General features: G+C 40.7%; 2 protein-coding genes and 1 long non-coding RNA gene across 3 annotated transcripts in view; all 3 read left to right on the top strand.

Annotated features, from left to right (window-relative positions):
• Positions 1–14,031, top strand: part of LOC148131720 (vomeronasal type-2 receptor 26-like) — a 58,244-nt gene that overhangs the window by 19,511 nt on the left and 24,702 nt on the right. The gene's annotated exons all lie outside the window — the stretch shown is intronic.
• Positions 4,534–8,156, top strand: LOC148131723 (uncharacterized). Its single transcript, XR_015747110.1, has 3 exons — positions 4,534–4,814; positions 6,269–6,554; positions 7,564–8,156. It is a non-coding gene; the product is annotated as an uncharacterized LOC148131723 (long non-coding RNA).
• LOC148131722 (vomeronasal type-2 receptor 26-like) lies at positions 8,164–13,472 on the top strand. Its single transcript, XM_087958825.1, has 5 exons — positions 8,164–8,168; positions 8,251–8,353; positions 10,005–10,217; positions 10,990–11,116; positions 12,414–13,472. The coding sequence occupies exons 1-5, from the start codon at positions 8,164–8,166 to the stop codon at positions 13,322–13,324; spliced, it is 1,359 nt and encodes a 452-aa protein (XP_087814951.1). The 3' UTR covers positions 13,325–13,472.

The raw sequence follows: 14,031 nt of genomic DNA, 5'->3' as shown, positions 1-14,031 counted from the left end.
TTTGGGCGATAATCTCCTAGGGGTCTTTAGAGCCTTGAGGTTCTTATGATCAGTCCATACCTCAAAGGGCTCTGGTGCCCCTTCTAGAAAATGCCTCCAAGACAACAAAACCCATCGTGCGGTGAATGCTTCTTTCTCCCAGACCGCCCACCTTCGCTCTGTGTCTGTCAGCTTTTTGGACACATAAGCGCAAGGTATCAGTTGGCCTTGAGAGTCCTTTTGCAGCAAAACAGCTGCCACCGCTACATCACTTGCATCCATTTGGACAATAAAAGGCTTGGTCGTGTCTTGGTGCTGGAGGATGGGCTCAGCTGCAAAGAGGCGTTTTAAGGCCTCGAAAGCTTTCTGATAGTCCATAGTCCAAGCCAGGGGTTGACTTGGCTTCGGTTTTGTGGGTGACGGGCCCGTTTTTAATAGCTCTATCAACGGGAGGGCAACTTCAGCAAAGGACGGAATGAATTGTCTATAGAAGTTGGCAAACCCCAAGAAACTTTGAAGTTGTTTTCGGGTTCTGGGGGGTTGCCAGTCCAGCACCGCTTTCACCTTTCCGGGGTCCATCTCAATCCCCAGGTTGGATATTCGGTAGCCTAAGTAGTCTAGTGACTCTTTGTGGAATTCGCATTTTGAGAGTTTCACATATAATTTGGTGTCTAGCCAAGGATCAAGCAGAAGGGATCCTAAGTCACATCACAAAGTGGGCTTGTTTGGAAAACAATAACCCAGATCACAGTCTTCCCAGCACTCTCTGATAGTTCCACAATAAAGTCCATAGATATTGTCTTCTAAGGAGCCATGTAGCTGGCAACAGTCTGCAACAGTCCTGGAGGCTTACTGGGCAGCCTCCAAGTAAGGTACCCAAAGAAAATAGAGCTCCAAGGCATGTAGATTCCTCAAGGAACGATTAATTGGACATTTGATATTGGCACAATTGGTGAAAACTGACTCTGAAGGTTCCTGCGGTTTTCACCTAATTAAAAAATAAAAATTCCCGCTCCCCCCAAGTCATCAGTCACATTGTCCAATCAAAGTGCTGGCCGGTTGCTTAGTTACTTCACTCCTCCTTTCCTCAGCCACCTGTTGGATTATCATTGGTTCCCACAGGAAAACTCTGTTTTGACTACAAATCCCCAGCTAACTATTTCCCCCCTCCTTGTCCCTTCTCCCTTGTGGCAACACTGAAGCCTCCAAGATGATCTCAGCCAGATTCACTTCAGGGTAGACAGCAGCCTCTTAACTGAAGCACACAGGACAGCTGGCCACATAGGTTTCTATGTACTTCTTCATCGATGGCCATCAAAACTTCCACTTTGGCAGAGGAGAAAATACTACAATATCTGGGAAAAGCTAATTTACCTAAAGTGCCAAAAATAATGAAATCTATGCTGAATGAGAAAATAACTACAACAGAATTAGCAGAGGTGATCAAAAAAACAAAAAACCAACACAACACCAAGCCAGATGGGCTCCCGACAGAAATATACAAAGAGCTACAAGATATTTGCCACAATAGCAGCAGAAAGGCTGAAGAGATTCTTGAAGGAGTTTATACACATACTCCCTGATCAAAATGGTTTTCTACCTAAAAGGTAGATAAGAAATAATATGAGAGTAATATTAGATACATTGGAACACTACAAAGCACATAATGAAAAGCATTGGCATTGTTGTTCCTAGATGCTCAAAAGGTGTTTGATAATGTCAACTGGCAATTCATGCTACACCAATTAAGATATTTGGACTACTAAAGAGTAGCCATGACTCCTGGCTGAGAGGCCACTTCGGATTCCTAAAAACCCTACATTTACTGAGAAGACAGTTCTGGTGGCCAAAAATGAAGCCTGATGTCGAGGACTATGTAAAAGGTTGTTCAATTTGTGCCACAATAAAACACAGAACTAGAAAAACCCCTGGCCTCCTGCAACAAGTTCCTGAACCAACCCAACCTTGGGAAGAAATCGTAATGGACTTTATTGTTGAATTACCTAAGAGTGAAGGGAATATGATCATTTGGACTATAATTGACTTATTCTCTAAACAGGCCCATTTTATAGCCTGCACAGGACTTCCATCTGTGAAAAAACTTGCAAAGCTGTTCGTGAAACATATCTATAGACCACATGGAGTACCTCGTAGAATAATATCAGACAGAGGGGTACAATTTACCGCAAAATTTTGGAGGGAATTTCTGAAATCCATTGGTTCCTCTCAAGGGTTATCCTCAGCTTTCCATCCTTCTTGTAATGGAGCAGCGGAGAGGACTAATGCCATGATTGAACAATACATTGGATGGTATGTAAATTATCAACAAGAAAATTGGGCTGAGTTATTACCTTTTGCAGAGGTTGCTTACAATAATGCAGTACATAGCAGCACGGGATTCACTCCATTCCAAATCAACACGAACATCAGAACATTGACCAACTAGCAACTAGCAACACTCAGGACTAACAACCCAGGTTTCTTATGGCCGTTTGAGGAACCACACCCAATTACAATTTTAGCATTCCCTTAAAGAGACAGTATTAAATGTCTATCCTGGTTTATATATTTCCAACCCAACTGTTAGGTGACTTACATTCCTAACACACTGCGCCATCGCAGCTCAGATGTTCTCAGATGAGAAGATACTTTGCTTCTCACCCAAGAAGCTTCTTCAGCTCTGACGGGATAGTGGGGAATGGAAGGATTTAAGGATTTAACCCTAAATTGCATTAACAGAAAGATACAATCGAGATTAAGTGAGGTACTAATACCACTCTATAAAGCCTTAGTAAGACCACACCTAGAGTACTGCATCCAGTTTTGGTCACCACATTATAGAAAAAGATGTTGAGACTCTAGAAAAAGTACAGAGAAGAGCAACCAGGATGATTAGAGGACTGGAGACTAAAACATATGAAGAACGGTTACAGGAATTGGGCCTGGCTAGTCTAGTAAAGAGAGGACCAGGGGAGACATGATAGCAGTCTTCCAATATTTGAGGGGTTGCCACAGAGAGGAAGGGGTCAAGCTATTTTCTAAAGCGCCTGTAATGGATGGAATAATGGATAGAAACTAAACAAGGAGAGATTCAACCTGGAAATAAGGAGAAACTTTCTGACAGGGAGAACAATCAACCAATGGAACAGAAGTTGCCCTTGGAAGTTGTGGGAGCTTAATCACTTGAGACTTTCAAGAAGATATTGGACTGCCATGTGTCAGAAATGGTGTAGGGTCTCCCGCTTGGGTGGGGGGTTGGACTAGATGACCTACAAGGTCCCTTCCAACTTTGATTATCTGTTAGTATAAACAAGGAGTCTGCAAGGAGTATAAATCTTTCCATCCCCCACTATCCCCTCAGAGCTGAAGAATATGAGAAGCAAAACATCTTCAGAGAAAAACCAGAAAGAGGCCAAATCCAGTTGCCTCTTGAAAAAGCACTTTTGGTATTATTCAGGAATATGGCGACTCCAACCACACCTACCAACCTCTTGGCAGTATTTTGGGGAGAGTTTACACACAATCTCAGAGATTGGAAGGCCAAAACGGCTCCTCTCCACCCACAAAAAAAAGGGGGACCAACAGTTTACCCCCAAGCCAATTTCTGGTAAGCATGACAAAAAATCAGGTTGCACCATCCACTACACAGTGGGCACTGCCAGTGTCCCAGCTGCAGATCTCACAAAACCATGTTTTATTTGATAAATAGGAAACTTCAAAATATAAAGATACCCAGTAGCTAATATGAATGTGGAAGGACAACACAGAGATGTGAAGGGCGGGGGAAAGGAAAACGATTCCACTCTACAACTTTTTCTTTATATACCCAATGATTTGGTCCACAAGCTGTCACTTTCCTGCCTCTTACTCGGCTCTTATCCAACAACTGACATTTCCGCAACTGATGGGAAATGAAATGTTAAAATCAGTTCCAATTTAGGATTGAAAAATGGAGATCTAATAGAAAAGAAAAATCAGAAAAAGACCCTACTGTTAATATTAGGCAGGGTTTGCGTAAGAAGAAAGGCAGGATTAAAGTTGCATCATGAACCGAGAGTTTAATCAAACTCCATAGCTCTGGGTGACCTTCTCCAGCAGCCTCTGGAGACAAGACTCCATAATGAAGAGCAGCAGAAGTCAATTACCTGGGTTTTGAACTAGCATCACTTTCTAGGCACGTCCTGACAGGAGGGCCTACAACACCTTCAGGGGTATATTTGTCATTTTCCACTTAAATGCTATTCTCCAGCTGACCCTCTGCACTTGGAGTCTTGGAAGAACTTCAGGATCCCCAGAGGAGAAATTATTTCTCACTGTAATTATCACCATCCTGGTCTTTGAGACATATTCTGCTACAGTGACTGCCTTTGATGTGAACATCAGATTGAAGGAACCAAAAAACTATCTAACATCAGAAAAGGATAAATGCCACAGCTCACACTCTATGTGGCACACATTTTGGGAGAGGCCGCGTTTGTGCTCTTGAATGCACCTTTTTCTCCTTTCCAACAAAGATTGATTTGTCTCTGTCTGAATCAGGAAAGTGAGGGTGGTTTGAATTCAATAGAATTCTTTTTGTTCTTGTTTAGAAACAGGAAGGGGATTGATTCAGTCCTATACATTATGAATCTTCTGCTTTTAATGCTGCTGGTGTCTCGGGTAGTCTCTGAGAAGCTTAGAATGAAATGCCCGTTGAATTTTGATACCCGGGATGGGAAAAAACCGTGGAACTTTTATAGGGCAGGTGACCATTTTGTTGGTATAGTCACCACTGAAACAACATCATCACCTAGAACACTGCCTTTTGACATGGCTCCTTCTAGTCAGTCTCGCTCGTAAGTTATTCAGTATGATTCAATCGAGGACCTGTATACTGCACGACTCAAAAAGTGGGATGTGAAAATATTTACAGACCCCTCACATCCTGGACATAAACTGTTTTAACTCCTTCCCTCAAAACGACGCACTGCACACCAGAACAACTAGACACAAATATTTTTTTCCTGAACGCCATCACTCTGCTAAACAAATAATTTTCTCAACACTGTCCAACTATTCACAAAGTCTGCACTACTTTTACTGTTAATCTTCTCATCACTCCTTATCACCCATCCCCTCCCACTTGTGACTGTATGACTGTAACTTTGCTTGTATCCTTACGATCTATATTGCTTGTATCCTTACAATCTATATTGACTGTTTCCTAGTATGATTTGATTGCTTATTTGTGCCCTATGACTATTAATAAGTGTTGTACCTTATGATTCTTGACTCTTGATGAATGTATCTTTTCTTTTATATACACTAAGAGCATTTGCACCAAGACAAATTCCTTGTGTGTCCAATCACACTTGGCCAATAAAGAATTCTATTCTATTCTATTCTATTCTATTCTATTCTATTCTATTCTGTTCTGTTCTATTCTATTCTATTCTATTCTATTCTATTCTATTCTATTCTATTCTATTCTATTCTAATGGGGTTGCATGTCTTCCATTTGAGGTCTTAATACTCTTTATTTCACTGACTCCTATATATTGCAGGACCTGTCTAATTCCTTGAATCCTCCTTATTTTCATGACTTTCTGCTTTTGTCTTCTTTTGTGGAAGAGACTCAAAAACCAAATGTGAGGCAAATGAAACCTGAAACAAGTCCAGATTATTTATCCATTCTCATTCAATACTGACTTCATCACTTGAATACTGAGTTTGCTTTAAAAGAATGATTGGAAGGGTTGTAGGGTCCTCTGCCTACCTCATTTCCATATTTATGTAACCACTGATGGATGCCATATTCAATACTTGATCTTTACTTTATGGGCCATTTATGGAACTTCCTCGTCATTTTATGGTACTTCTACTTTAATAACTGAATGGTTTTGAATACAGGTTACTGGGAAAATTAATAATTAGGACTGCTGCAAATAATTGTGTATTCTTAACTGTGGTGGAGGACTCTCTCCAGTGATGGGATTCAGCCAGTTCGCATCACTTCATGAGAAACAGTTGTTAACTTTCTGAGCAGTTTGGTGGTTGTTGGAAAAAATCATTAGGGCAGAGTACCGGTTGTTAAATTATTTGAATCCCACCACTGACTCTCTCTATCCCATCTTCTCAATGCTGATAAAAATTATCTGCTGATGTGCGGCTATCATTTGCCTTTAGCTTTCGATCTATATTGGCTTAAGACACAATAGGCTTGTGGAGACAAAGAGGAGTAAACTGAAAAAAAGAGTTTTGTGGTTCTTCTTGATGATGATGTTAATAATATGAACATTTTTTTTTACAGTAGGACAAATTATTTTAAACAACTAATCTTGATTTTTGCCATTCAAATGGTCAATAAGAATCCCCAGCTCCTGCACAATCTCACACTTGGCTACAACATCCATGACAACTATGCCAGCACCCTTGCTACTTCAGAAGCCTTGCTGGACATGCTCTCCACTGGACAAGCCAATGTCCCCAACTACAGCTGTGGAAGGAAGGAGAACCTTTTGGCTCTTGTTGATGGAGCTAAGAGAGAAACCTCCATTCAAATGTCAACATTAGTAGGCACCTACAAAGTCCCACAGGTTTGTGTGTGTGTGTGTGTGTGTGTTTGTGTGTGTGTGTGTGCTTCTCTATCTGGTAAAGTGAATATGGAGGTTGTGAGTGAGCGATAGATCCAACCATATTTTGTCTATGGAATTGAAGAACTGCTTTCCACCATGGTCTTTATAGGTGTCATGGGCATGGATTGAGATACAATGTGGGGAGGGGTGGAAATCATCAATATCCTCTTATGACACCTTCCTCATTACTTTGGGGGCTTCTGCTACACACATGTGACAGTGAGGAATAAAAAAGAACATAGCAGCTACTGGCCCATTCATCTAATAGATACTGTGGCTAAAATATATGCTAGGGTTCTCCTGAGTAGAACTGAGACTGAATTTTTTAGAAAGCTCATTCCTTTGCAGAAGAACAAGCAAACTTTGGAGTCAATCCATTGCTCACAATTGTTTTGTCTTGAACCACACAATTGCAAAACTGGGGAAACACTGATTTGCTGCCTTTATAGATCTCACTGTAGCATCCAACATACTAAACAGAAAAATATTATGGAGGATTGTTCTTAAAATGGAACTACAAAATGGCTGCCCCTGATCCAAGCTCTTTATAGAAGCACATGAGTGAGAGTATGATTTGGGCCCAGATCTCTCTGCATCATCTGATCTTGTAGTACTTCTTTAAGTTGTTCTATGGTCTGGCTGGTGTCATGTTTGATGGTGTCCACTGTCCAGCCACTGTGTTCTTTAGGGGCCTGGTTTCCTTTTACTTCTAACATGGTACAGAAATAAGATTTGCTTTATTTATTTTTCTTTTCAATTTCTTTTTAATTTTTTTGCACAGTCTTGCTAATGTTCTGTATTCTGTATTTTGCATTCTGTATTCCATATCCTGTATCTTGATTTTGTTTGAGTAATTAACAACATACTATTCTAACATGTTTATGAGTAGCAAGTTGGATTTATTAAAATCTAGCATTTTGGACTTGAACTGACCACAAATACAGCATAGCATTCTCCATTGCTTTTGCAGATCAGTGATGCAATTGTTTCAGAGACTCTGAGTGATAAAAGTCAATTTCCTTTTTTCTACCGGATTCTCCCCAAAAAAAGGAATCACATATCCAGCAATTGTCCAACTGCTCCTTCATTTCAAGTGGTCCTTGATTGGTGTCTTTGCTTCAGACACAGAGGAGGGAGAGAATTTCATGAGGACTTTTATTCCTATGCTTGTCCACAATGGAATTTGTGTTGTTATATCACAACGATTCTCAGTGATTGGACATACAACACCGCTCAGGGATGCCATCTCTAAATGGAGACAAGTCAATGTCTTTGTGAACTACATAGAGCATGTTAATGCTTGGGACAGAATTCATACTTTGCAGTTGACGTTTGAAGGTGTTCCGGGACCTATCGAAGGGAAAGTCTGGATACTAGAAAGCATCAATCATTTGGTATTGAGACGGGAGGACCTTTACAAATATGTCCATAGTATTTGGAGCTTTGCTTTTCAGGAAAAGAAAAGGCCAGAAGATGATCCCTTTGGAACCAAACTCTTTGTGCAATTGGAAAATAGATATTTTCGATGTTCTATTTCAAAGCATGTTTTTTCTGTCAAAGGTCGGAAAAGATGCAGCCAGAGAGCACTACTGAGGGTCGTAGAGGAAAGGAGAAGGATATGGATCTCTTTTCACCTCCATCTGCACAGTGTTATTAGGACTCTGGCCTATGCCTTGAAAGCTGCATATTCATCCAGATCCAGGAGGAGAAGCAAGAGGAGTGAAAAGACATTGGAGGCTCCGAGGCTGCAGCCGTGGCAGGTATGGAGTCCCTACCAGGATCCATGAAACTCCATGTGATAACCCAGGGTGTGTCACAAAAATAACAAAGTCACCAAAGTAGAATAAATTCCCTTTCAGGCCTCCAACTTGGCCCCAATGTCCAATTATCCTCAGCTGGATATCAAATTCTTCAAAAAAACAGTCTACGAAGGGCAGAAATGCAGTCCGAACCCAAAGTAAAGATAATTAGAAATAAAAAAACCAACACAAACCACACTGAAGTAATTAACACGGCAGGTCAGGATGATAAATTGCAGACTTTCAAAGGAGAACACAGCACCCACAATTGGGAGGACGCCAAAACCCAGATAAGCTTCTATGAAGAAAATGCATGCTTTGCTTCCAGCAAAGAGCTGTGTGCAAACGCCCTTCTTATATCCTGTTCTCCCAGCTGCAACTAATGAAAGGGATCAGGGCCTTTTTCTTTCTCATAAGCCATGCTGCTCCCTTCTCCATTCCTCCCTGCGTGCCCTAGGATGAAGAGGGGATGACCCTGGGTCTTCCTCTGAATGCCCAGTTGGACTGTGCCCCTCCCCCATTTCTTCCACAGCCACCGGAGCCACACTCCCACTCCCTGTCAACTGCTCAATCTCCCCCTCAGAATCAGACTCCAACAAGGGCATGACACTCCAAGGGAGAAGGAGGGGAACCTTCTCCTTATGCTACCAAAGCTTGGCCAATCTAATCACTCAGAGAATAATATTGTGTGGAGGGCGTGGGGGTCAAGAGCCAAGCAAGACCAAATGGTTTCTTCCGCTTGGATCTTCAAGATCCAGTAATTTAACATATTTAGTTCTGGATGGGGTTGCATTACCCCTGAGAGACCCTGTCCACATCCTTTCCTAAACAGACACCTCCTACAGTTGAGTCATCAACCAGAAAGTGTCTTCTCTTGTTTATATACCCTACTCATCCTTCCTGGCTGGTTTGCAACACCTGATGCAGACCTTCCCTTCTTCAGGACAGCTTCTTCCTCATGGAGCACAATCTTTGGACTTTGGACAGTCAGCCCAACTTACCATAGAGGGTAGATTTTGCAGGGAAAATAGAAAGAAAAAAATAGCAGCATTGAGCTATATGTATAAATAATAAAAATGGCATGCACATAAAAATAAAAATGTTTAAGGATCCCTCTAACTTTCCAGGTTGTAAAAATAGTTGGTGGGAGATTTGTACAATAGGATTTGCAAGCATTTCTTAATGTACCCTTAAAATAATGTAGAATAAGCTCAGATAGTCATATTTCCCATCTGGTCTTCCTGGAAGATTAGCCTGGCAACTTTCTTCTTGAGAATGCCATAGTTTCTGATAATCACTCTGTTTTTTCCAAGAAATTTCTGAATATTTTCATTTGTTTCTTTGCTCTCTTTATTTGTGATGTGTTCTAAATGTTCTCTTTAATAGACAAATTTGGTCAATTATATATTTTGTCAATGCATACTTTTTTCAATATATCATTGACCAATTTATCTGATTCCTTTTCACTTTTGAAGATAGTGGTAACAACTGCTCTCCCAACTCACCATATTTGCAAATTAGACAACTGTAGAAAGATTCAAATGTGAAAAGATCACTTGGGATAAGAAACCAAATTTCTGCTTTTAAAATTCCCGGTTTTTTCCTATTCTAGTTCCATCCATTTCTGGAGAAGAATGAGTTTTGCAATATTTCCCATTGGAAATTGCACCTAGACCAAAATGGAGATGTAGCTGCAGATCTGAACGTCATAAGTTGGGTGCTTCTTCCCCAGTTGGATCCAATTGACAAGCAATTGGGGAGTTTTGAAAGACAGAGATTTATTATCAATAGAGATATTCTGTCATGGCTGAAATTGCGCAACAAGGTGGGAGAAATATAGATGTTCTTATGTCTTAACCGGGAGACTACTATAGACCACTTTCAAAGGGGAGAAGCTTTGCAATGTTTTATAGCCTTTAAGAATCCTTTGCAGATCCTACCAGTCATATGTTTCTTTCTTCACCACAGTTTTATTCTACTTTTATCAATCTAACAGAATAAAACTTTAATAAATCTTTTAGGAAAAAATATTATAAAATTTAACATGAATACACTATCATACTTGAAGTCATGGATACATTGAAGAATGGAAGAATTAATGTTGATACAATCATGAAAAAAAGAACCACTGGTTTTCAATTAATGCTTAAGATTTTAATTCCATCCCTCCAGACTTAATTAAGTAGAAAAGTCCTTTATTCCAAAAGCAAAAGGGATTAACTAAATGCAGAATATGTCAATAGTTGCATCTCCTGCAAATATTTGTAACTAGTTAGAGAGTTTTATATTAACTAGGTGAAGCTACTATTTAGCAACCTGGAACAAAGGAGAAACTTCCGAACAGTGAGGACAATTAACCATGGAATAGCTTCACTTCAGATGTTGTAGGTTGCTCCATCACTGGAGGTTTTTAAGAAGTGACTGGACTGTCACTTGTCTGAAATGGTATAGGGTCTCCTGCTTGAGCGAGGGGCTAGACTAGAAGATCTTCAAGGGGCCTTCCACCTCTATTCTGATTAATACTCATGTTCACCTCCATTTTCCAGGATGATGAATTCTAACATATTTTCTTTGGCACTCATTGTTTGTCTGCTTAGTCTCTGCCTCAGTCCCAATGTGTGGGAAATTGTCATCCTGGATTTGTCAAGCGGTCTCGAGAAGGAGAACCAGTTTGCTGCTATGACTGCATTCCTTGTCCGGAAGGGACCATCTCCACTCAGGAAGGTGGATGACATCAAAGAAAAGAGCAGGTTTTGTGGGAGTAGATTCTGTTAGGAATATGAGTCACCTAACAGGTATTTGGGTTAGAAATATATAAACCAGGATAGACATTTTAATTCTGTCTCTTTAAGAGCATGCTAAAAACTGCAATTGGGAGTGGTTACTCAAACAGCCATAAGATGGAGTGAGAAACCTGGTTTGTCTTAGTCTTAATCTCAGAAGAGAGTGTGTCTCAGTCTCTGTTTCCTTCTGTTGGAAAGTATTGCTGTTCCTCCATTTTTCCTAATTGACTGATATTCATGGATTTAATGTAAGTCTGATACTGAACTGTTTTTGACACTGGCCTTTGTTATTGAATTATCCCCGGATTGAAAACTGACTGATTTACTTGTGAATGACTTTGGATTGCTTATTTTGGACTTTGCTTAAACCTTTCTGGAAGTAAAACCTACATTTACTGTACAGTGTATCTGTGTTCTGTGTGTGTATTATTCAAACACTTCTCTCAAATACGTCTCCCTGTATGCGCTCATTCTCCTAACGGGGAATTACCTCAATAGATTCATCCACAGTATTTTCATGAAAATCAAAGCTGCGGTTTCCCACAACAAGCACTCTCTAAGTTGGTTGAAATCAGATCTATTAAAGTCCAAATCTGGACTTTACTTTTCTTGGTTTCCTTGTGTTTAGCTGATTATTAACCACTGATACCGCAGGTTCCTCTTACCACTGCTCCGGTGATAGATAATTCCAGACTATTTTCATGACTAGCTTTTTCCGCCAGGTTTCTAAATTTCATCAGATGGACATCCACAGAGTCCAGTATATAAAAAAATTGATGTATTGCAGGACTCAGAAAGTGTACCTAAAAAGATTAATTGATTATTATCCTCTAGTACTGTGTGCTCAAATAGAGGTTCTGAACATTAACATGAAATTCTTCCAGTCCTAAGTGTTTCCAAAATCTATAGATCAGTGGGGGCTCATATATTAATTGTAGTAAGTTTATGTAAGCAGTGTCTACACCTTGGTTGAGCAATCCCCCCCCCACACACACACACACACTCATACAGTTTGTGTGAGAGACAGAGAGAGAGACAGGGGAGATGGAGAGACAGGGGCAAAGGAGAGGGGGAGGGAGGGTGGGAAGGAGGGAGGGAGGGAGACGTATTCTTGCTATCTTTGTTTTGGGAAAGTGTTAAAAATGCATTTGGAAATGTCAACTGTTGTCCTAAGAAGCTACTTCTTAAAATGTAAATTGGGAGATTGTTAAAATCAATAATCCTTTTGGTATTTTCAGACACAGAAAAATGCACCAAGTGCCTGGATGATCAATATCCAAATGAGGATCGAGTCCAATGTATCCCCAAAATTCTAACCTTCCTGTCTTATGAAGAACATCTGGGTATCACCCTGGTCTCTTTTGCCTTAATTTTGTTCCTAAGCACAGGCCTTATTTTAATCGTATTCATTCAATACCGAGAAACTCCCATTGTCAGAGCCAACAACCGGGACCTCTCTTATATCCTCCTGATCTCCCTCCAGCTTTGCTTCTTGTCTTCTTTTTTCTTCATTGGTCAACCAAGGAAAGTCACCTGCCTTCTACGACAAACGGTGTTCAGCATCATCTTCTCAGTTGCAATTTCTTCTCTCCTGGCCAAAACGATCACAGTGGTGCTGGCTTTTCTGGCCACAAAACCAGGAAACCAAATGAAGAGATGGTTAGGGAAGAGCTTGGCCAACTCCATCATCCTTTCTTGTTCTGCTGTTCAAATTATCATCTGCTTCATTTGGCTGGGAGTTTCTCCCCCATTCCCTGACTCTGACCTTCACTCCCACCCTGGAGGGATCATCCTGCAATGCAACGAAGGGTCTGTCATCATGTTCTACGTCAGCCTTAGTTACATGGGTATCTTGGCTGCCATCTGCTTCACGGTGGCTTTCCTGGCCAGGAACCTCCCTGGGACTTTCAATGAAGCCAAGCTGATCACCTTCAGCATGCTGGTCTTCTGCAGTGTCTGGGTGAGTTTTGTGCCCACCTACCTGAGCACCAAAGGGAAATACATGGTGGCTGTGCAGGTCTTTTCCATCCTGGCCTCCAGTGCTGGTCTGCTGGGCTGCATCTTCATCCCCAAATGCTACATTATCATTCTGAAACCACACCTGAATACGAAAGAGCAGCTTACGACCAAAAGAAATGTAGAAATGTGAGACAGAGGAAATTTAAGTCTGAACATTTTCCAATAGGCCACACCTAGAAAATGACCCAAGCATATTCTCCATATATAATAGGCCAATGATTTTGTTTGAAATAATTAAAGGGTATTTGGAAGATAGTGATTTTTTTAATCCTCAAGGCACTATAAAAGATATATGTAAAATATATATAAAAGAGATCACTTTGGCGGAAAAACAAATCTGGTCACGTTGCCAACTTCAAAAGCCGATACAAAAATTTATGCCACCAATTCCACCCTCGCTTTCTACAATTTTGTAAACAACAAACTAAAAGACTCAAGGTCCATCCCACCCCTGACAGGACCTAATGGTGAAGACTGCAACGATGACACTATTAAAGCCAACCTCTTTAGCACAATCTTTGGCTCAGTATTTGTAAACAGCAATGGATCATGCCCAGTATTTCCTAGTCGAACCACAGACTACTACAATGATCTAATACATATCAATTTTACAGTAGACAATGTTGAAAAAGCACTACACAATCTAAAACCATCTCTATCTATTGGACCGGATGGAATATGTGCCTACTTCTTAAAAAAGCTATGCACTGCCATAGCCGAACCTCTAAGCATAATCTTTGAAAAATCTTTCAGGACCACCTCCTTGCCAAAACTATGGTCACAAGCCACAGTCATCCCCATCTTCAAAAAGGGAGACCCCAGCCTAGTTGAAAATTA

Source organism: Notechis scutatus, chromosome 2 (genome assembly GCF_049901735.1).
Source record: "Notechis scutatus isolate UNSWTSFEM ecotype Mainland chromosome 2, rNotScu1.2, whole genome shotgun sequence".
NCBI classification, from domain to species: Eukaryota; Metazoa; Chordata; class Lepidosauria; order Squamata; family Elapidae; genus Notechis; species Notechis scutatus.
Note: the sequence above shows the minus strand (reverse complement) of the source record. Positions and strands in the feature narration are given on the sequence as shown.